At 47.6% G+C, this 21,218-nt stretch overlaps 2 protein-coding genes across 2 annotated transcripts in view; one reads left to right on the top strand and one right to left on the bottom strand.

Annotated features, from left to right (window-relative positions):
• The window catches only part of LOC146356171 (uncharacterized), a 277,120-nt gene that overhangs the window by 205,398 nt on the left and 50,504 nt on the right, over positions 1-21,218 (bottom strand). The window lies entirely within an intron of this gene.
• LOC146356173 (uncharacterized) lies at positions 367-18,002 on the top strand. The gene is given in 7 exon segments (XM_084831265.1): positions 367-2,716; positions 5,483-6,010; positions 6,167-6,293; positions 6,662-6,744; positions 7,068-7,215; positions 14,983-16,242; positions 16,245-18,002. Coding segments are annotated over 7 exon segments (2,838 nt in total). The 5' UTR covers positions 367-2,056; the 3' UTR covers positions 16,277-18,002.

Below are 21,218 nucleotides of genomic sequence, written 5' to 3'. Positions count from 1 at the left end.
CCATCCCTGCAATTCTGTGCTACCTGCCTGTACTCTCCCTCTTTCGCTTGGCCTTCCTTCCACTTCCTATATGTGTGCTTTTTTGTTTTCAGGCCACCTCTAAGCTTCTTGTGAAGCCACATTAGCTTCTCCTGTTGTCTTCCACCTTTTCTTCTTGTTGGAATTGTTTGTAATTGTGCCTTGAGAATTTCCTTTTTTAAAAACTCCCACCCATCTTGGACTCCTTTTCTCGTTAGTGTCGCTTGCCATGGGACCTTACTTATCATTGTTTTGAGTTTATTAAAACGGACTTTCCTAAAATCCAGAGATTATGGTTTCTTTGCACCTGAAATGACACTGAGTCTGCATGGCCATTGGCCATGGGAACTGACTCATCGGAGGACCCACCAAACTCCCGAAACATCTTGTTTTCGCTTTCATTGCCCATTTTGTAGGAGATCTGTCTGGGTGGGATTTCCTGCTCCTTGGAGGGAAACTAAAGCATCATAAGCAAAGCCAGAACAAAGCCTTCGCTGCCAGCTTCCACCTGGGATCGCCAGGGGAGGAAAAACTCAGAACCCCATATAACCATCTGATGCAAAAGGCAGGAAACTTGGTGCTCTCCAGAGATTTTGTATTACAGCTAGCTCCCTTGATTCCTGACCATGGGCCTTGCTGGCTGGGATTTAAGGGGCTTGTCGTGTAAAACAGCTAGAGGGCACCAGGATGTTTCAAGGTTGGTGGACTGCACCCTACAGACTCACACAGACTCTGCGTCCAAACAAACTTCAAAGTTGTCTTCAAACCAAGACTCCTGTGTACCGAGCTCTCTCTCAGGCTGTGGCCTCTCCCTCCTCAGGCCAGGAGCAGCGGCTGTTGCCCTGAGCCTCTTCCAGGCCCCTCCCAGGAAGCACAACCCACTCTGGCCCAGTCCAGCTCTTCTTTCCTATGGTTGCCCCGGTTGCCTTCTTCGCTTTAAGAGCCCTTCCAGCTGCTTGGCCTTCAAGGGTTCAGTGGGCTGAACCCGATTCCTTGAGAGGAAGGGAATTGGGTGAGGGGGAGGGGCTCCCCCCAGAGCAGGTGCCCATCAAAGTTACACAGGGGAGAAACTAGAAATGCTTGGAGTGTGGAAAGAGCTTCATTGTGAGGGCAATCCGTCCTAAATCTCCCACTGGCAAGAATGACGGCCTGTTTTCCTCCATAAGATCAGGCCAGGCGGTCACGTCTGATGTAACCACCCGGATGGTGTGTCATCTAGAGGCGCCTCGGCCCTCTGCGCAAGGCCAGGCGCGGCCCCAGCTAACTGGGGAGGGACCACAGCTGGTGCAGGTGGGGGGTTCCAGCTGCTTGCGGGCCAGGGCAGCCCACCCAGGGGCTGAGCTGGTGCCCGGCTCAAGGAAATCTGCCCTGGGTTGCCAGGGCTGGGCTTTAAAAGAGGGCTAAGGCTGAGGCATGGGGCCCCCCTTCATCCTGGTTATCCTGGACCTGCAGATGGCTGGTTGCTATTTGGGGAGATCCATACTTAGGTACGGAAGGAGAGGCCAGGTAGATTTATTATTTTGCTTGGGTGTGTGTTCAGGAAGCCCTCTGTTTATAGTTAAGTGATTGGGCTTTCTACATTCTTGTGTAATGTGCTACCTCCATTCTTCCCTTTCCCGCTACCCCTTTTGTCAGATCTGAATCCAACGTTTAGTTGGTGTGATCTCTCTGCATAACCTCAGTGCAAATTTCAGCGTCTCTTGGCTTAGGAGGGTGGCTACTGGGTATGCTGGGGGACTGAAAGGCCGGGTTTGGCCAGTCCTACTTCTGGAAGGACAGCCAGGATCCCGCGATGGGGTCCTGAGCGGCCCTCCTTTGCAGGGAGGCTTCGGCCGGTCCCGGTGGCTGGGATCCCCCTCCTTCATACCCACCATTCAGCTTCATTCGGGGTTTTTTGTATTCCTTTCCTAATGGGGTTTGCCCTTTCCCAAGCAAACCGTTTCATCAAGCTGTCCAGCTGAACCCCAAGAGCTCTTTCTTGGTCAGTCCCCCCAGCCCCCATCCCATCAGCATATACGTGAATTCGCACTTGCAAGGGATGAACCGCGGCAGGCGGCTACTCAGGAGAGGGCTTTTCAGTGGTGGCACCCCGGTTGTGGAACCCCCGCGCCCCGAGGCTGAGCTGGCGCTACCCTGCGGTAGCCACCCTCTTGGCCGCGTGAAGCCCTCGTCACTTCGAATCGCTCCTGCACTCTTGCCCTGTTTGCGCCGCTGCGGGACCACACCTCGCTTCGCCGCGGCAGTGCGCCTTTCGAAACGGCCGCACTGTCCCCTTGTCGCGGCGCGTGCTCCCAGCCTGCGAGCCCGCGGGCTTCGGCCGAGCAGCGGAGCAGCGCCAGCCACGCACACGCGGGCCGGCCCTTCCCCGCGGGCTCGCTGCGCTGGCGCGCATGGGCCGCCGCAGCGCCCGCTCCGCCGCGCGCTCTGGAGGGGGGGCGGGGCGGGGCCGCCACGCACAGGCGGCCACGCGCCTCCGCAGCCTCCCTTCCCGGCTGGCGAGGCGCGTTCCCGCGGCTCCGGGGGGAGGCCCAGCGCGGGCTCGGCTCGGCTCGGCTCTCCGGGGCGAGCGGCTGCCCGCGCCTCCCAGGGAGGAAGGGGCGGGCAGGAGGAGGGCCCCGCGCGCGCCCGCCCCGACTCCCTCCCTCCCTCCCGCGCGCGCCCGCCCGGCAGAGGACAGTCCGGCCTCCCCGCGGGACAGGCGAGTCTCCTCCGCCCCGCCGGGCGCGGGGTCCCGGGCTGCGGGGCCGGGGGAAGGCGGGAGGGGTGCGAGGGCCCGGGGGCGGCCCGGCAGGCCGAGAGCGCAGCCAGCCGCTGGAGGGCGGAGGGGAAGCGGGGCGGTGACTGGGCTGCGGAGAGCAGCGGAGGGAGGCCGGCGGGCCGGAAGAGGCGCCGCTGCGCCGGAGAAGGCGGCTCGCCTCGCTCCGCAGGCCTCGGCCTTGCGCCATCCGGTGCCCGCTCCTCCCGGCGTGCCAGGCGACGCCCCCGTCGCCCCAGCCCGCCTGGCCATTGGAGGGCGCCAGGCTGGGAAGGCTGCCCTGTAGAATCGCGCGCACACGCACGGCCGCGGGGGACGCATCAGTCTTCCAAAGCAAGAGCAAGGGCCGATGAAATTGGCATGTCAGAATGTGGGGGGCGGGACGGGGTGGGGTGGGGTGCAGGGGGACCCCCAACTAAGCCGGCCAGCGGACCTGAGTTCTTTTGGTGCGCTAAGGTTGTGGGCTGCTGGGAGGCAGCGGCCAGCAAGTGGCGGGGACAGGATGCGGCCCTGTGTGAGCCTTGCATCTGCTCCCGCAAGCAGCTCTTATCTGTGAGAGAAATGGGACCTCCGTGGACGGAGGCAGTCTACCTGATCTCAGAGGCAGCAGAGACACGTCACCTAGTGTAACATTTAATAATTAAAAAGGTGTCTCAATGAGAGGAAAGGTTGTGTTTTCCCTAGAAATCTAGGCTTTACGCATATGTGCATTCAAGTGATTAATACACTGTCCACAAGTCAGAGAATTCATCAACTCCTCTTTCCTTAATTGAGAGCCCTAATGTGAATGAGTTTCCAGGTACCTTAGTGTGTGTTTACATGTATGGCCCCCTTTTTCCCCTCTTGCCAGGCTCACATGGGCCTCCCCCTCTCCATGTTACCCTTACGACAACCCTGTGAGGTTAAGCTGAGAGTCAGTGACTGGCCCAAAGTGACCCAATGAGCTTTGTGGCTGAGTTGGGGCTAGAACCCGCGTCTCCTGAGCCCCAGTCCAGCACTCTAACCACTGCAACATACTGTTTCTCTGGGTATGTGAGACTTGTGGAAAAAGGTGCTCGCCTGAGGACTTGGGGGGAGGGAGAGTGTCAGGGTTCCCTTTGGTCCCCGCTGAACTTCAAACAGCCAAATCAAAACACAGACAAGAGGCTTCTGTCCAGGGCTTTCTAATCCTTTTACTTCAGTGGGTCATACAGATGCAAATTGTCAGTAAGTCGCAGTCTGCAAAGGAAATGCCTCCAGGGAGCTCAAAGGGAAGCTACAAAGATTGAAAGTTGCCCACCCCTTGAGAAGAGCCGGGCATACAAGGTTGAATGTTGCCCACCCCTTGAGAAGAGGCAGGCATACAAGGTTGAATGTTGCCCACCCCTTGAGAAGAGGCAGGCATACAAGGTTGAATGTTGCCCACCCCTTGAGAAGAGGCAGGCATACAAGGTAGAATGTTGCCCACCCCTTGAGAAGAGGCAGGCATACAAGGTTGAATGTTGCCCACCCCTTGAGAAGAGGCAGGCATACAAGGTTGAATGTTGCCCACCCCTTGAGAAGAGGCAGGCATACAAGGTTGAATGTTGCCCACCCCTTGAGAAGAGGCAGGCATACAAGGTTGAATGTTGCCCACCCCTTGAGAAGAGGCAGGCATACAAGGTTGAATGTTGCCCACCCCTTGAGAAGAGCCGGGCATACAAGGTTGAATGTTGCCCACCCCTTGAGAAGAGCCGGGCATACAAGGTTGAAAGTTGCCCACCCCTTGAGAAGAGGCAGGCATACAAGGTTGAATGTTGCCCACCCCTTGAGAAGAGGCAGGCATACAAGGTTGAATGTTGCCCACCCCTTGAGAAGAGGCAGGCATACAAGGTTGAATGTTGCCCACCCCTTGAGAAGAGGCAGGCATACAAGGTTGAATGTTGCCCACCCCTTGAGAAGAGGCAGGCATACAAGGTTGAATGTTGCCCACCCCTTGAGAAGAGGCAGGCATACAAGGTTGAATGTTGCCCACCCCTTGAGAAGAGGCAGGCATACAAGGTTGAATGTTGCCCACCCCTTGAGAAGAGGCGGGCATACAAGGTTGAATGTTTCCCACCCCTTGAGAAGAGGCAGGCATGCTTTCCTGACTTAAGGGGTGGGGGAGAATCTCCCTCCCTCTCGTGAGATCTCTAGTCCTAGCTGTTCTGCTGGGCCAATCGGGCAGATCGCCTAAGCTCCGCCCCGCCACCTCTCTCTTGGCGCTGCGTCTGCGCCTGGCGTCTAAGAATCCAGGCTCTCCAAGCCCCCCCCCCCCCGTTCGCTAACTCTCACAGGGGGTGTGAAGAGAGGCCCTCTCCGTCCAGCTGGGCTGTTGAGAGCTGAGGGGTCTGTCTCTGCTAGTCTGGAAGAGTCTGGGAAAGCTCCTCCCCCACGTTTTGCGGTTCCTCTTCGAAATCAGAGCTACTCTGCCACTGCCTATGCTCAGAGGCACCCCTGACAGCGAGGGCGGAGAAGGGGTGGAGGCTCAGGGCAAGGCTGAGACAGGGCGGGTTTGTGCAGGGGGAGTTGATGAGGACAGAGCAGTGGTGGGATGCTGCATCTTCAGACCCTCCAGCAGGTTGAGGGCTCAGGTGAAGGACCCTCCCCCAGTCTCCGCTGTCTCTTTGGGCCTTGGCATTCACCAGCCTTTCTGGTTGCTAGCCGGAATCACCCTCTTAAAAACATAGTCCTGCCCTGATTACCTCACAGGACAATGTCTTGGCTTTGCAGGACTTGGTAGCAAGTCCCATTGGCCTTGAGACAGAAAGTGCCAGAAGAAGTCCTTTGGCCCCGTCAGAGGCTTCCTTGGAGCAGAGATCCGAGATGGACGAGAAAGACTCAGCTGGCCCCGGAGCAGGAAGGGGGCCTGGTACCACCACAACTGGGAGCAGTGGGGAATTCTGGGAAAGACCGGTACAGAGCATCCTGGGAGAACAGCTGCTCCACCCTGATGTACAGAGCCAGCATTTCCGGCAGTTCTGCTACCACGAGGCCGAGGGCCCGCGAGAGGTTTGCAGCCGACTCCATCATCTCTGCCATCAGTGGCTGAAACCAGAGAGGCACAGCAAAACCCAGATGCTGGACTTAGTGATCCTGGAGCAGTTCCTGGCCATTCTGCCCATGGAGATAGAGGGCTGGGTGAGAGAATGTGGAGCAGAGACCAGTTCCCAGGCAGTGGCCCTGGCAGAAGGTTTCCTCTTGAGCCAGGCAGAGGACAAGAAACTGGAAAAGCAGCAGGTGAGAGCCTTTCTTCTTGGTATCGCTAAAGGATTCAGAACGAGAGCTGGGTACTCTAAAATGTTCTACTAATTGTCCAGGGGCTTTGCCTGTAGTACCATTTCTTTCCCAGTCCTCCTCCCCATTGCATGTCCTGAATCTTCATTGCTGTTTCAGGAGCAGGGCCTGTTTGCAGAATTGGGCACTGATTTCCCTGAGGCAGAGAAGGCTCCATCCGGCAGCAGACAGAGCCCAGTGCAAAGGAGGATCATACTGGAGGATGACAGAGGAGCCACCATGCAGGGTAAGGATTACTGGGGCATGTTTCAACTTGGTTTCCTTCTTTGGAGTCTGCAAGAAGTCCATGGGATCCTTTTTGGTCCCTCTAAATATTTGGGGGGCTTGAGGGGGGTGGGGGGATTGACACTGAACTTCATCCTTTCCCACAGAAATGTGTTTACTATCAACACCGGAAGACATTATACACAGAAACCAGTATTGTGTTTTCTGGTCAAGGACCCAAATGGGAAGAGATGTGTTTTCATACAACTTAAATTTTAAAAATGGGTATAAGCAGCAGAGGATCGATGCCCTTGTGTACTTAGACATGCATGGTTGAATCTCCGAGACAAACAGTTGCTCTTGGTTTCCCACCCCTTTTGTCTCCCACAGGTGAAAGGATGATGCCGGCAATACATATCCAGCCATCTCTTCTTCGTGGTGGAGGGGAAACAGCTGCCCTGGACCCGGATCAGGTAGCGGGAAGAATTACTGGGGAGACATGCAGGAACAGCAACCTCTGTCCTCAGTTCACCTCCCTGGGCCTGAACAAACCTCCCCTCTTCTCTTTGCTTCTGTCAAATCTGCCCACTTAGAAGGCTGTGAGTGCCTCTCGTGAAGGTTTAGATCACGTTTTCCCCCATCTTTGTGGGCCCATGGGAACAAAAGAAGAGAATAGGGCATGTATGAGATGCTGAGAATAATCACCCTTCATCTCACCTGAATTAGTGTTTAGAGTTTTGCTCATCTGTAATATTCATGGAATCTCTGAGGAGAAAATGTTTCCCTTTCCTTTCAGGGTCTGGCGGCCTTTGAGGAGGTGGCTGTGTCTTTCACGGAGGAGGAGTGGGCTCTGCTGGATCCTGACCAGAGAGCTCTGCATTGGGAAGTCATGGAGGAGAATTCTGAGATTGTGGCCTTTCTTGGGAAGGCTCCGTCTTGCCCTGGTTGGTAATGATATCTTGTCTACAACTGCAGCTATCCAATCTTAGGGGTTTTGCACATTATGTATGTTTCAGCACGTCAAGTTTCCATCTTCCAGTTTCACAGGATGTATGTATTTGTATATTTAAACAGAAAAACCTCCTGGCTGTAGGACTTCTTCCTGTGTAAACATGCCCCTTATAACATTCATATTTCACCTTTCCATATTGAAAGATATACATCCACAAGTGTCTAGCAATGCTTGGACTTCACTACTAAATGTTAAAACCACAACATCCTCAAAACAAGAATTTAACAATCAGCATCAGGTCATTAAAACCTCAGGAAATATTAGGAGCTGCCAGAAATGATACAGATACAGACTGGAGCCATCGTAGAATCCCAGAGGCCTGATGGAGCATTCCTGCCTTAGCCTACTGCCTACGAGACAAGAGAGGAGGATGGGAGAGGTCTGTGCCCCTTGGTAGAGACTTGCACAGCATTGGGGCCATTGCTGAGAAGGCCTTGTACTTCTGATATTGGATATACCTTTATTCCCTCTTTTAACATTTGCTCCAGTGACCACATGGTGAGTGATCAGTAAGCCAGAACCAGACTAAAAATAAAATGGCAGACAAGAGGGTGAAAAGTCAAATGTATTAATGAAAAACAGTGTAGACATGGTACAAAATCAATAATATATTGAATGAAAAGTGATTAATTAGCGAGCACTCCTATGGCCGCTAGTCAGCGGCTAGACGGCCATAGGATATCTGGTTTTCTGGGAACTCACGTCGGAGTCCACGCTCCAGGATCGGTTCCTGGAGAACCGACCATCTTCCCACTTCTGCACTGCTTTGCAGGCAATGCGGAATGGCTCCCGTGCTCCACACTTTGAAGAGGAGCATGGAGCGGCCAAAACGCTGTACTCTGGGGGGGCATTCTGGTGCGGGGAATGTGGAAACACCTGTACGACACATCCAATGTGTCGTCCGGCAGCCTCCTCCCCCGCTCTGCCTTCCTGGGGCTAGACAGCCGAAATTGGCTGTCTAGCTGCAAATGAAGGGAGGGAGAAGTGCGGAGGGAACAATCCCCTCTGCACGTCTCCTGCCCTGCATTGGATAGACGGTCACCTCCGAGTTTGGAGGCAGCCGCCTATCCCCATAGGATTGCACCCTAAGGCATAATAAATGGAAGGAAGCTGTTACATTGTGACTATCATAAAAGTATTAATAAAATATAAAAAGTAATTCCATTCAGTGATGAAGGCATGCTGCATGGCAAATTGAATATTAAGGAAAGAATAGCAAATACTAATCTTTGTGTTTTGAATTTTTATTTCCAAAGTTATAATATTTCATTTCTTTTCATTGTTAAAGCCCGAAGTATGCGTCGTTGTTCCGGATGAGGGACTGTTAGCTATCTGCCTATAGCTCAAAGCATTTGGAAGCATTTCGCTCTTCTTTTACCATTTAATAGCAGATTAAATACTTCTCAACAAAACATACACCTTTTTACCAACAAGAATTAATACAGAAAAGTCTTTTTTCATCCATGTATCATTTTTATTAGAAATATACTTGTAGAATGACATCAAAATATAACTTGCATATAATAGTAATATAAAAACATTTCTGATGTTAAACACAGCTTGGCTAATGATTCTTAGATCTTAACAGCTTAAAAAGAAATAGAATTTCTCAAATATCTCCTGTTCTTAGATTTCTAGTCTTAACACTTTAAATAAGAGAGATCTCGTTCTAAGTTCCAAGTTCCCTATTCACTACTGAATAGGCTGTTCAGCTGACAGGTACGCAGGCATGGTGAGTTTCGAGTAAGAAGCTCCCACATTGTCAAATCAGCATGTATGTATCCTTATTTTTATACAGAAATTACCTCATAACCAATATTATCTGCTGTCCCATAAAGAGGGGCTCACAGTCTTAATTATCTCCTTGTTAAAATAAAGGAGATAATTAAGTTAAAATAAACTCAAATAAAATGTTGGCCCAAGCAATAGGGCTTTAAATCAGCATTTTGTCTTTGGATACTTTCCAGGTGATCATGGCCATTATTTTTATGCCAGTTGCCCAGAATTCCTTGTGAACCTGCTTGTTTCTCTGTGTGGATTTCTATTTCCTATTTGGTTTCATATTTGCCTCCGTACTCCTATCTTAAGTTTTCATTTACCACCATTTTTAAGTCACAGTCTAGAATCATCCCCGCCCCTTTCTTCGAAGCTAAGATGTGTAATGTGCTTTGTAGAAATTGTAGGGGGTTTTCATTGGGGCTATATATTGCTCCAAATGAGAGTTTTTCTCTGCCAATGGGCCCTTTAACAAAAACATACCTGGCTTTAGGATGATACAAGGTGTCCAGTAATGTGAAACTGACCATTTTTTTCCAAATGCAATGAGAACCCCACTGTCTTTTGAAGAGCCAGGAGCTGTATTGAGCTCACCCAAACTTGGGTAGTTCAGTATCTTCATTTTCCTGAGTTTTTTGATGAGTTTCTTGTAACATCTTGATGTCTGATTGCTCTTTTTGGAGCAGGTTTTGGCCTCTGCTTCGTTTCTGAGGTGTCCCCAGACCCTTTACATTAAAGGATAGTATCTTCAGGTCAAACATTTACATTTATTGAGGAGAGTATATACTATGAGCAATAGACATCTTTGTGTATCTCACTTTAACCTATGTTACAATGAGAATATTTACAACCAGCACCTTAACATGAATAAAGAACCCCTTTCTCATCCCCCAAGATCTCCCAAAGGGAAGGTCCTGTGTCTCTATTTATTTATTGCATGTATATCCCGCTGTGAGGACCTGAGGCCTTTTGACCACTTCATGATTCTACTTCTAGTCACCAGATCAGGTGCTTTGATCAGTGTCTCTCCTGACACTGACACTTTTAGGCTCTCACCCACAATCCTCTGTTTGTGTATTGAGATGCTTCACCACTCTCACGATTGCTGCCACCAATAACCCTTTTAGAGCTGCTTGCTTTCTTTTTGGTAGCACAGACCAAGCAGCCAGCACGTGAGGGTGATTCCATGAAACCCTTCCTAATAACTAAAAAGGAAACTGTCTTTTAAAACTGAAAACAAAGAAGGCTTATTTGATACAACAGGACTGGAAATAGGAACTGGGTTGGGATGAGGAAAGGATATCGGGGACGATGACTAAAATAAGTCGACACTATAAACTACACAATATAACTCTTGCTTTTAGTTCTATGTTCAAAACCTCTCACACCCTCTCTCACGCCATCTGACACACTCTCTGTCCCATAGACTATCTTGCTAGAGGTTCTCACTGTTATCTCCCAATCACATCTCAGATGTACCTAATCTACCTTCCTCCCAGACTGCTCTGACTCGCTAGAAGCACTCACCCCACCCTTTTCTGCACAAGCTCTCCTCCAATCACACTGCATTCCATTCTCACCCAGCCACTCCCCCTTTCTTCCACTTGCCACGCTGTCATTCTTGCCCACATTCTTGCCAAACCCCGCCTCACACTCACCTGTCAATCATTCCAGATACATACCAGCCACCATACGTATATACAAACCTTTACTATTTACATATTGTGCGTGTGGAATCACCACACCCGGCTATCCATGACTGCTGTAAGGTCTTAGCTAACTTGGGGCAGGGCCAGACCAAGGCATTTGGCTGCTTGAGGCAAAGGACAAGATGGCGCCCCCTCCCGTTCCATGTACCAAAGCTGACTGGACTGGGAGATGAGCACTAATGATGGGACAACGTTCTCCACCGCATTTGAAGGGAGCAGGCAAACTTAGGGGGTGCAGAGTACGCTGAACATGGTATACAGTTCTCTCCCTGAACACTTTGCTGTTGCCTCTTAGCATCTGTCCTCTGAGACGACTGCCTCACCCTGCCACATAGTAGGGCCGGCCCTAAATTGGGGGTGGGGTAATGCGTGATTCCCAAGCAGCAACTGGTATACACAGGCTCACTGTCTCTGGTACTGGAGGTAGCACATAGCCATCAACACTAGTAGCCATTGATAGCCTTTTCTGCCAGGAATTTGTCTAACCCCCTTTTAAAGCCATCCAAATTGGTGGCCATCACTACATCCTGTGGTAGTGAATTCCATAGTTTATGCGCTGTGCGAAGAAGTCCTTCCTTTTATCTGTCCTGAATCTCCCACTGTTCAGCTTCATGGGATGACCCCTGTGGGTTCCAGTATTTGAGAGAGGGAGCAAAATGTCTCCTATCCACATTCACCACACCATGCATAATTCTGTAGACCTCTATCGTGTCTTCCCTCACCCTCCTTTTTTCCAAGCTAAACAATCCCAGCTGTTGTAATCTTCCCTCATAGGGGAGATGCTCCAGCTGCTTGATCATTTTAGTCGCCCGCTTCTGCACTTTTTCCAGCTCTACAATATCTTTTTTTAGGTATGGTGACCAGAACTGGACACAGTATTCCAAGTGTGGTTGCACCATAGATTTGTATAAGGGCAGTATGATATTGGGAGTTTTATTCTCAATTCCTTTTCTAATTATGCCTAACATGGAGTTTGCCTTTTTACAGCGGCCGCACACTGGGTTGACATTTTCATTGAGCTGTCCGCCACAACCCCAAGATCTCTTTCTTGGTCAGTCACCACTAGCTCAGATCCCATCAGATAATAAATGGATTTTTTGACCCAACTTGCATCACTTTACACTTGCTTTCATTGAACCGCTTTTGCCATTTGGATGCCCATTCTCCCAGTTTGGAGAGATCCTTTTGAAGCTCCTCACAGTCCCTTGGTGAAGACCACCCTAACTAATTTGGTGTCATCGGCAAACTTGGCCACTTCACTGCTCACTCCTAATTCCAGATCATTTATGAACAGGTTGAAAAGCATTGGTCCTAATACAGATCTCTGTGGGACCCCACTATTTACTTCCCTCCATTGGGAGAATTTACCATTTCTTCCTACTCTCTGCTTTCTGTTCTTTAACCAGTTACTGATCTATAAGAGGACCTGTCCTCTGATTTCCTGACTGCTACGTTTGCTCAGGAGTCTTTGATGAGGGACTTTGTCAAAAGTCTTTTGGAAGTCCAAGTAAAGAACGTCTACCAGATCCCCGCTGTCTACATGTTTATTGACACTCTCAAAGAACTCTAAAAGGTTAGTGACACAGGACTGACCTTTGCAGAAGCCATGTTGATTCTTTTTCAGCAGGGCTTGTCCTTCTATATGCTTACTAATTTTATCTTTAATAATGCCATCAACCAATTTACTTGTAACAGACGTTAAGCTAACCAGCCTGTAATTTCCCAGATCCCTCCTGGATCCCTTTTTGAAAATTGGTGTTACATTGGCCATCTTCCAGTCCTCTGGTATAGAGGCTGATCTTAGGGGCATGTTGCATGAATCACTATTTGGGCCCAGTGATTTATTTGTTTTCAGTTTATCCATAAGGTTGAGAATTTCATCTTTTGTCACCACTATTTGCCTCAGTTCCTCAGACTCCCTTCTTGAAAACATCAGTTCAGGCGCAGGTATCTGTCCTATATCTTCTGCAGTGAAGATGGATGAAGGGAATTCATCCAGCGTCTCTGCAAGCTCCTTGCCTTCTTTCAGTACTCCTTTAACGCCATTTTCATCCAGTGGTCCAACTGCCTCCCTAGCTGGTTTCCTGCTTCTGATATATTTAAATAATTCTTTATTGTTGGCCTTGATATTGTTGGCACTATGCTCTTCAAACTCCTTTTTTGCATCTCTTATTGTCTGCTTGCATCGCCTTTGTGCAAGCTTGTGCTCCCTTTCGTTTTCCTCACTTGAGCAAGACTTCCATTTTCTGAAAGAAGCCCGCTTTTCTCTAATAGCTTCCTTGACACTGCTTGTTAACCATGCCAGCAACCTCTTGGACTTGGTGCTACCTTTCCTAACCTGTGGTATACCTTTTAGCTGGGCTTCTATTATTGTAGTTTTGAGTAATCTCCAAGAATTTTGAAGGGATTTAATCCTCCTGGCTCCCCCTTTTAAGTTCTTTTTCATCACTTCCCTCATTTTAGAGAAGTTTCCTCTTCTGAAATCAAATGTGACTGCATTGGACTTCCTGGGCTATTTTCCACTTAAATCTCTATTAAATCTGATAGCACTGTGGTCACTGTTTCCAATTGGTTCAACAGCATTTACATCTCATACTACATCTTGGGCAACATCACTTAGGATTAAATCCAAGGTCACCTCCCCTCTGATAAGTTCCAAGACCAACTGTTCTAGGGCACAATTGTTTAGGACATCGAGAAATTTAACCTCTTTGTCGTGACCGGAACATGCATTGATCCAGTCAATGTGGGGGTCATTGAAGTCGCCCACTACTACTTCCTTGTTTGGACGCCTCCATGATTTCATTTTCCATCTCAGGGTCACTCTGAGCATTCTGGTCTGGGGGACAGTAGCACGTTCCCAGCACTAAATTCATTGCAGGGGCTGGTATGATCACCCACAGCGCTTCTGTGGAAGAGCGTACCCCTCGTAGGTGTTCTAGTCCGCTCAACACTATGCCCACTTTGATGTGCAGGGCAACACCTCCCCCAGTACATCCTTCCCTGTCCTTCCTGTAGAAGAATTTGTCCAATCCCATTTCAAATCTAAATGTTCTCACGCAGTGATGTATCCATGACAACCAATTATGCCCACACATCCACACCATTTAGCAAAATGCAAACTCAAGACTGTGTACTGCCAAAGTTAGACTGACCCCTGATTGGTGTGGAGCCAATGAAATCCCAAGTCACATCAGACATGATGGTCTTGGAGTGAATACTGAAATCTCACCTACCCTGGGTGGACCACAACACTGCACACAAGACCACCTCCATCAGGCAGGGAGACTGTAATTGTGTCAGGTACACTAATGGAATCCACGTTCTCTGTCGAGAGCCCACCACTCCATCTGCAAACATAAAACAAGGAAATTGCCCAATGGGATACAGATGGAATCTGATACACTCCACCAAACCCAATGATTCTGGTCTGAAAAGGGTGGGAGACACTGCCAGGAATCTACTCCCTGGATCCACCCAGGTCTCTGCCTAAGAGATGCTAATTTGGCTCACTTAGCCAGTGTTAACTTCCAGTGTCTTTCCTGTTTTCCTGGCTGTTCTCATGTTGACCTCCATGGAATTGATCTGTTTGCGACTCTCAGGCTCCTGGCCTAATATTCAAGATGCTCTTGGCTAGGAGGGGACTCTGAAAGTTAATGCCTAATCTTGTGGCACAGCCCTTAAAAGTCTACGTATTTTTATAATTTTTCATTTATTACATTTATATCCCCCTTCTCTTACATCATGGAACTCAAGGTGGCTACATGTGGAAAAATTTATTTATTATTACATTTGTGTCCTTCCTTTTTTCCTTTTGGAAGGTGTCCAAGGTCACTTACATGGTCTTCCTCCTCTCTGTTTTATCCTCGCAACAAACCTAGGAACGAGCTTAGGCTGAGGGTCAGTGACTGACCTAAAGTCACCCAGTGAGCTTCATGGCTGACGGGAAATTAGAACCACACTGGTTGACATTTCACTTCATGTCTGATCCTGTGAACCTATGAACTCCATGTCTGAATGGGCTCCGGGTTCACGTTCCATATCACAGCTGCTGTCAGTTAATGCCAGTCAAGACAGGCTGTGAAATGCATGGTAAGACCTGCCTCCCGTCCAGGTCTTTTCAGTTCCTCCCTTTATCACAAGTATTCATTGAGGATGTTCAGTGATTTGAGGTTCTCTTTCTAAATCTTAGCAGTTTTCTGTCTTCGTTGCAGGAGGTGATAAATGGGAAGCCAAGAGTGAGGGAGACCTATGTGAGGAGCCACTGGAAAGAGATGGATGTGAAGAGATGGACCAGGAGAAAATAAAAACTGAAGCAGATCAGAAGATAAGGAATACATCCTCTGCTTTTCAGGGCAGTGACGTCTATGAAACCAGATTCCAAGAAAAGATAGATGAAAGAAAGGAAACAAGTCAATGCTCTGTGTGTAAGACATGCTTTGATTCTCAATCAAGCCATAATTGTCATTGTAAAATCCACACAGAGGACAAATTGTTTAAATGCTTGGAGTGTGGAAAGAGCTTCAATGTGAGCAGAAGCCTCAGTAGACATCATAGAATTCACACAGGAGAGAAACCATATAAATGCTTGCAGTGTGGAAGGTGCTTCAGAGTGAGCAAAAGCCTAGCTTCCCATCTAAGAATTCACACAGGAGAAAAACCATATGAATGTGCAGAGTGTGGAAAGTGCTTCAGGGTGAGCGCAAACCTCTATTCCCATCAAAGAACTCACACAGGAGAGAAACCATATACATGCTTGGACTGTGGAAAGAGCTTTAGTACACGTACAAGGCTCACTTGTCATCAAAGAACTCACACAGGAGAAAAGCCGTATGAATGTGCAGACTGCGGAAAGTGCTTCAGTCAGAATGCACAACTCACCTCTCATCAAAGAACTCACACAGGAGAAAAACCATATAAATGTTTGCCATGTGGAAAGTGCTTCAGTGTGAGCACAAACCTCACTTCTCATCAAAGAATTCACACAGGAGAGAAACCGTATAAATGTTCTGAGTGTGGAAGGAGTTTCAGAACAAGCACGCATCTCACTTCTCATCGAAGAATTCACACAGGAGAGAAACCACATAAATGTACAGAGTGTGGAAAGTGCTTCAGTCAGAATGCACAACTCACCTCTCATCAAAGAACACACACAGGAGAAAAACCATATAAATGTTTGCCATGTGGAAAGTGCTTCAGTGTGAGCACAAACCTCACTTCTCATCAAAGAATTCACACAGGAGAGAAACCGTATAAATGTTCTGAGTGTGGAAGGAGTTTCAGAACAAGCACGCATCTCACCTCTCATCAAAGAACTCACACAGGAGAGAAACCGTATAGATGTCATGAGTGTGGAAGGAGATTCAGTGCAAGCAGTGACCTCAGTAGACATCAAAGAATGCACACAGGGGAGAAACCATATGAATGTGCAAACTGTGGAAAGCGCTTCAGTCACAAGAGAAACCTCACTTCTCATCAAAGAATTCACACAGGGGAGAAACCATGTAAATACCTGGAGTGTGGAAAAAGCTTCTGACATAATTCAACCCTTAAAACACATCTGGGAAAGAAACATGGGGGAGAACTGTCACTTGAGCCACAGGTGAACTCAGTCGCACGGAGCCCTTTTTATCTGCAGAAAGCGAAGAGGATCTAAAGAGCCTGTTGTTGAGGGTGAAAGAGGAGAGTGCAAAAGCTGGTTTGAAACTCAACATTAAAAAAATGAAGATCATGGCATCTGGCCCCATCACTTCCTGGCATATAGAAGGGGAAGAAATGGAAGCAGTGACAGATTTTACTTTCTTGGGCTCCAAGATCACCGCAGACGGTGACTGTAGCCATGAAATTAAAAGACGCTTGCTCCTTGGGAGGAAAGCTATAGCCAGCCTAGACAGCATAGTAAGAAGCAGAGACATCACCTTGCCGACAAAAGTCCGCATAATCAAAGCTATGGTTTTCCCAGTAGTAATGTATGGCTGTGAGAGCTGGACTATAAGGAAGGCTGAGCGCCGAAGAATTGATGCTTTCGAACTGTGGTGCTGGAGAAGACTCTTACGAGTCCCCTGGACTGCAAGGAGGTCAAATCAGTCCATCCTAAAGGAAATCAACCCTGAGTGCTCATTGGAAGGACAGATACTGAAGCTGAAGCTCCAATATTCTGGCCACCTAATGCGAAGAGAAAACTCTCTGGAAAAGACCCGGATGGTGGGAAAGACTGAAGGCAAAAGGAGAAGGGGACGGCAGAGGATGAGATGGCTAGATAGCATCACCGATGCAATGAATATGAACTTGAGCACACTTCGGGAGAGAGTGCAGGACAGGAAGGCCTGGTGTGCTATGGTCCATGGGGTCACGAAGAGTCGGACACGACTGAACGACTGAACAACAAGGCTGGTATACCAATTACGCCCTTATCTGGACAGAGATAGCCTAGCTACAGTTATGCATGCTTTGATAACTTCTCATCTGGATTACTGCAATGCGTTATACGTGGGGCTGACTTTGAAAATGGTCCGGAAACTTCAGCTGGTCCAAAACAGGGCAGCAAGATTGTTAACAGGGACTGGCCAGCAAGCTCATATTACGCCAGTGCTTTTCCAGCTGCACTGGCTGCCAGTCCATTTCTGGGCCCAATTCAAAGTGCTGGTATTAACATTCAAAGCCCTCAACAGCTTGGGGCCAGGTTATCTGAAGGATCGCCTCCTCCCATATATGCCTGTCTGGACCTTAAGATCATCCTCAGCAGCCCTTCTTCGTGAGCCCCTGCCAAAGGAAGTGAGGCGAATGGCTACTAGGAGGAGAGCTTTTTCTGCTGTGGCACCCCGGCTGTGGAATGAGCTCCCTAGAGAGGTTCTCCTGGCACCTACACTGTATTCTTTCCGGCGCCAGATGAAGACTTTTTTATTTTCCCAGGCATTTTAGCATTTTAGCTTTCTAGAATTTTAGCTTTGCTGTTTTAAATCTGTATTTTAAATCCCTGCATTGCTGTTAGGTTTTATTCTGGTTTTATTCTGGTTGTATTGTTATACTGTGGTTTTAATGTTTTATATATTTTATATAGTTTTATTGTGTGCTCCTTGGTTTTAGTTTTGTGAACCGTCCAGAGAGCTTCAGCTATTGGGTGGTATAGAAATGAAATAAATAATTAAAAAAAAAAATATCAATGTGCAGAGTGTGGAAAGAGCTTCATTTTTAGCAGAGACCTCAGAACACATCAAAGAACTCATGGGAGAAGCTGTATAAATGGTTGGAGAGTAGAAAAAGCTTCAGTGTGACCACATGTCTCTGGAAAAATGATATAATGATATGAAATTATATTCATGCTTGAAGTACATAAGTTTCCATGTGAGTATAAACCTGATTTCACATCAAAGAATTCATATGGGATAAACCACATAATTGCGTGGAATATGGAAAGAGTGTCCATGAAAAGATCAATGTCACTTCTCCCAAAATAACTCATACCTGGGAGCACCCACAGAAATGCTTGTAGTACGGAATGAGTTTCAGTCCAAATCCAACTCATATTTTACATCAGAGAACGCACTTGGGAGAATGAGTTTGAAGGGCTGACTGCACCCACACAAGCCTTCTGAGTCCTGACGTTTGAAATCCTGTTCATGGGCCCACCAGCACTATCCATCAAGTTGGAGGGAACAAGGCAGGGCCTTCTTGGTGGTGGCCCCAACTCTGTTGAACTGCCTCTCATGATAACTTTGCTTAGCCACTTCATTCTGTGTTTCAAACACCTTTGAAAATCCTGATTGTTCACATCTGGTTTTACCTGATTCATTTGGAGTTTGCCCAGCTTTTAAAAAATATTTCTGTGAAATGTAACAATGCAGCATAAATACAATTTGAACAAAGTGCGTGATTCAAAGACAAAATCTTACAGATAGATTCTAATTAAATCCTAGATAAAACCCCCTACTGTACAATTCCATGATGGGCCTTATTATTCAAAATGTTTATGAAAAGGGACAATTTTTCTGTGAATGTATCTTTGTTAACCTTGCTGACTCCTTAGGAAATATGTAAGTTTAATTGATAATGCTACTTCCCAGATGTGGGGTTTCAGAAAACTGCCAATAACAGGTGATGGACATTTTTGCTACATTCCATAGAATCACTGTTAATTTCATTTCCTCCAGCTCAGTTTGTTCCTTTTTAATAGTCAAAGATAATTTTTTGCAGTCTGGAATAAGATGATATGCTGAATATTTCAAAGTTTATATCCAGCACCTATTTCCAAATTTTTTTAATATTCAGGCAATGCTTAAAAGAAAGGGAAATACTCTGCCTGTTATGCTTGAGATGTCCAGCATTCTTCCAGCTGCTTAGAGTACTTTGTTTTAAATCTGTGCCCCAGGGCATAGTCTGAAGGCACAGGAGGCCCTGGGAACCAGGTGTAGCCATCTTGAGTTCCATGATAGAAGAAAGGTGGGATATAAAATAAATAAATAAACAAAATGTTGTGGTATATGTTCTAATTGGTAATTTTTAAAAATAAAAATACTCCTAAATTTGCACTAACTATTATTACTCACAATATTACTAAATATCCAATAAATAAATGGTTTGTTTAAACATTGTAGCTGCTTTTGACTATTTTATTGTTCGTTTTAGATGGTTTGTTGAATTGCAGTTATTGTTATCGATGTATTTCTGTGTATTTCTTTATGATTATTTTAGTGAGTAAGGATGCAATGCTATGTATGTTTAGACTCCCAGCATTCCTCAGCCATAAAGAAGCTGTACAACTCCCAGCATGGCTGGCTGGCGAATGCTGGGAGTTCTCAGGCTTTTTTCTGGCTAAACATGCAAATAATTGCACCCTCAACCACCTTGAGAGGGCTGTATAGCTCTAAAAAGTGGTATATAAAATCTTAAACACCAGAGAAGGAGTGATATTAAAGTGCAGAAGCAAAGACAACTACAGAAACTTGAAGCTTCTATTTTTCTCTCTCTTACATTAGTACATAGTGACAAGTAATGACTGAGAAGCCATAGACATTCCCCAACTGCAAAAGGAATAGCGATATTCAGAACCCCTGCTCACTTTATCAGATACGATTTCCCCAGCTAAGGTTTATTTGCATTTCAGGCCCAGCTCTGGATATTTTGCTGCCTGAGGCAAAGCAGGACATGCCCCCCAACCTCTGACAGAATGGGCTTTAGAGAAATATTTAACTTCAGCTCCACTTGTAGAGCAGGGTTGGGGGGCCTCCGGATACTATTGGACTACAACTCCCATCGCCCCTGTGCATTAGCTATGCTGGCTGTGGCCAGTGGAGTTGGAGTCTGTGAAAGACCAGCAATGCCCTGTTCTGTGAGAGGAAGGAAAACAGGCCAAAGACTGACATCACAAGCCGCCTTGCTTTTCCCTCCCTGAGGCCTTTTCCGCTGCCACCAGGTGGAAACCTTCCATTCTCATGCTGCCTCCACCAAAGCAGCCTGCAAATTTTCTGAGTCTCGGGGATCTAGTTTAGGAAGCGTGGGGATAAGAGATGGGGTGGGTAGCCAAAAAGAAAAGGAGAGACCACAACATTTCGAAGACCAAAGATTAAATTTTGCTGAAGGAAGATGTCAACTGGAAAACGTTTTGACACCTGAAGGAATGCACATGTGTGCAGCCCCCGCCCGCAGGTCATATGGTTAACTGGAAACAATTTGCAAAACGATTTCCACTCTCATTGCCCAATATGTAGATCTGGGTGGGCCTATGAATGTTTAGACAGGAAAAAAAGTCCTACAACTCCCAGTGCTGCCAAGCCAGAAAGGAGGCCTAGACCTCCAAACGTTCCCCAGCCAGAAAGAAGCCCAACAGTTCCCAGCATGGCTTTCTGACAAAACATGGATACTGCTGCACCCTTAACCACTTTGAGAGGGCTCTATAGCCCTGAAGAGCAGTCTACAAAATCTTAATATAAATGCTAGGGAAGGAGTCATATCAATGTGCGAAGAGAACTGAAGAAATTCAGTAAAATCCAGGCCCAGCTCAGGACATTTCGCTGCCTGAGGCAAAGCGACAAATGCCCCCCTCACCCCGCCCCCTGACAGAATTGGTTTTAAAGGGACATTTAACTTCAGCTCCATAGGTAGAGTAGGGTTGGGGGACCTGTAGCTCTCCAGATACTATTGGTCTTCAACTCCCCTCCCCCCAAGTATTAACCATGCTGGCTGGGGCTGATGGGAGTTGGAGTATGTCACAGACCAGCAATGCACTGTTCTCTGAGTGGAAGGGAAAACAGGCAAAGAGTGAGCTCACATGCTGTTTTGCTTTTCCCTCCCTGGGGCCTTTTCCGCTGCCATCAGTGGAAACTTTTATTTCTCTGGCAGCTTCCCCAAAAGCAAACTTAACATTCTCTGGATCACAGGTACCTAGTTTAGGTAGTGTGGCGACTGGTTATTAGATACGGAGTGGGTAGCCAAAAAGAGAGAGACTAGGCCA

The sequence above is a fragment of the Heloderma suspectum genome, chromosome 2 (genome assembly GCF_057233095.1).
Source record: "Heloderma suspectum isolate Gila_16-S chromosome 2, 16-S_ref, whole genome shotgun sequence".
Lineage (NCBI taxonomy): Eukaryota > Metazoa > Chordata > Lepidosauria > Squamata > Helodermatidae > Heloderma > Heloderma suspectum.
The sequence above is the reverse complement of the archived record's forward strand: the minus strand, read 5'-3'. Positions and strand labels throughout refer to the sequence as shown.